This window comes from Penaeus monodon, chromosome 15 (genome assembly GCF_015228065.2).
Source record: "Penaeus monodon isolate SGIC_2016 chromosome 15, NSTDA_Pmon_1, whole genome shotgun sequence".
In the NCBI taxonomy this organism is placed as follows: domain Eukaryota; kingdom Metazoa; phylum Arthropoda; class Malacostraca; order Decapoda; family Penaeidae; genus Penaeus; species Penaeus monodon.
Window position 1 is genome coordinate 32,524,280 of NC_051400.1, and position 1,827 is coordinate 32,526,106.

At 41.1% G+C, this 1,827-nt stretch overlaps 1 protein-coding gene across 1 annotated transcript in view; it reads left to right on the forward strand.

Annotated features, from left to right (window-relative positions):
- Window positions 1-1,827, forward strand: part of LOC119581956 (microfibril-associated glycoprotein 4-like) — a gene marked incomplete in the record, with an annotated part of 40,859 nt that overhangs the window by 37,038 nt on the left and 1,994 nt on the right. Inside the window, 2 exon segments of the mRNA XM_037930136.1 lie at window positions 852-1,028; window positions 1,254-1,360. Of these exon segments, the coding sequence (XP_037786064.1) occupies window positions 852-1,028; window positions 1,254-1,360 (284 nt within the window).

The window sequence follows — 1,827 nt, forward strand, 5'->3', positions numbered from 1 at the left end:
AAAAGAAATACTGCTACAAATAATGCAGGTCTCTAATGACTGTATAGTAATTTTACCAGAAATCGCATTTTTTCACTGCTACATTAACTGAAATTCAGTTATTATACAAGCCACTAATGACGTAACATTCGGGGTCAATATAAGACCTAATACTAAAAATAATGATGACTGACTTTATTGTCACAAGAAGATAAGACTGGTGTCTTACGCAAATAGACCTTCTGTTGACCGACACAAACGTCTTGGAACCTGAAGATTGGTCACCGAAATGTCTGAGCATAAGTGGAATATTTTCATCGTGACCACAAGAAACACTGATACTCACATCTTTACGTAATCCTCACATCCCCAAACGTGATAACAGTCCATGCTGCCGGTGATGACATGTCAGGTACGAACAATAGCACCACTGATTCACGCCCTGACACTGACTGACACTACTGTCACTGTCGTATAACATTTAGACTAATTGTATTTATATTAACGTACTAATTAAAACTTCACAATGATAAAGAACCAAGTGCGCAATATAAAAATAAGATCAGAGAATTCTGCGTTTTATCATTGACGAATACCAGTATCTATAATGACTCACACTATCCCCCTTCCTACGTTATCTGACTTTTTGCTCAACTTATAACTACATTTCTAACCAGTGTCCACGTCTTATTCTCATTACGAAACTTCATCTTCTACAAGTTTTATGTAGAGCCGACGGGGGCGCCAACCCAATCCTGTTTACTCCTGACGAGTCCTGATGACGCTGAGACAAGAGACTAACATCCTTACCCCTTCCTTCCCTCCCAAACCCCGACTACCCGACTCGACTCCGACTCGCGACGTGTTTGCAGGGAACATCCTCCTCTGGTCACTAACAAACGTGGACAACGAAACCAACTACGAGCTCCACATCGAGCTGGAGGACTGGTCGGGCAACAAGAGGTTCGCAAGGTATCGAGGCTTCCGCGTCGGCTCGGAGCGCGATGCCTACCGTCTGTACCACGCGAACGTCTACTTCGGTAATGCAGGTGAGTTTTAACGACGCATTTTTCCCATCGGCTATATTGTACTGTAAAAGCAAAAAGACAAATTTTGCTTGTACGATTATTACACCCATGCCTTTTGGAGTAACCTAATGCCTTCGTGTCTTGAAAATAAGGTTTTCCAGACCTTTAGCCGACATCGGCTTCCTCTTAGCTTCCTGTAGACTGAAGACAAAGAGGCCCTTATTCTCGTTTACTGGTTGCCCACAGGTGACTCCCTCTACTCGCACAATGGACTCCCATTCTCCACCTTCGATGTAGATAATGACAATCGGGATGGAGATTTTGTGGAACGCAGCTGTTCACGGTTATATAAGGTACTGTAATGTATGTGTTTTACGGACACCTGTCTCGGAAGCTCAGTGTCAAGTGTAGAGAATGGAGTATAAAAATGATTGATTAAATTACATTTGAAAATTACCTGACACAAAACCTGATATCATTGCTTATCTTTATCCCATCTTCGCTTGTGCAACGTATGACAATGATGAAGCAGATGTTGAGTCCGATTTCTTTGCTCTTGATCAATGACTCAACCAGGGGCAAAGTTATCCCCTCGGGTAGGTATTTATATGGCATAGGGTTAAACCTGCACTAATATGGTAGGCTGATCTTGTCAGATAATGCAAACGGTGTAGCTAAATACCACTAGTTATATAATAAGCTTACTACTTGACTCAGTATATCAACAGCTTCCATCGATAATGTTTCTATGATTTTTGTTTGAATTTCCTTAAAAAAGAGAAGTAGACTATTGGTATATATATTTTTAATTGTTTTATGC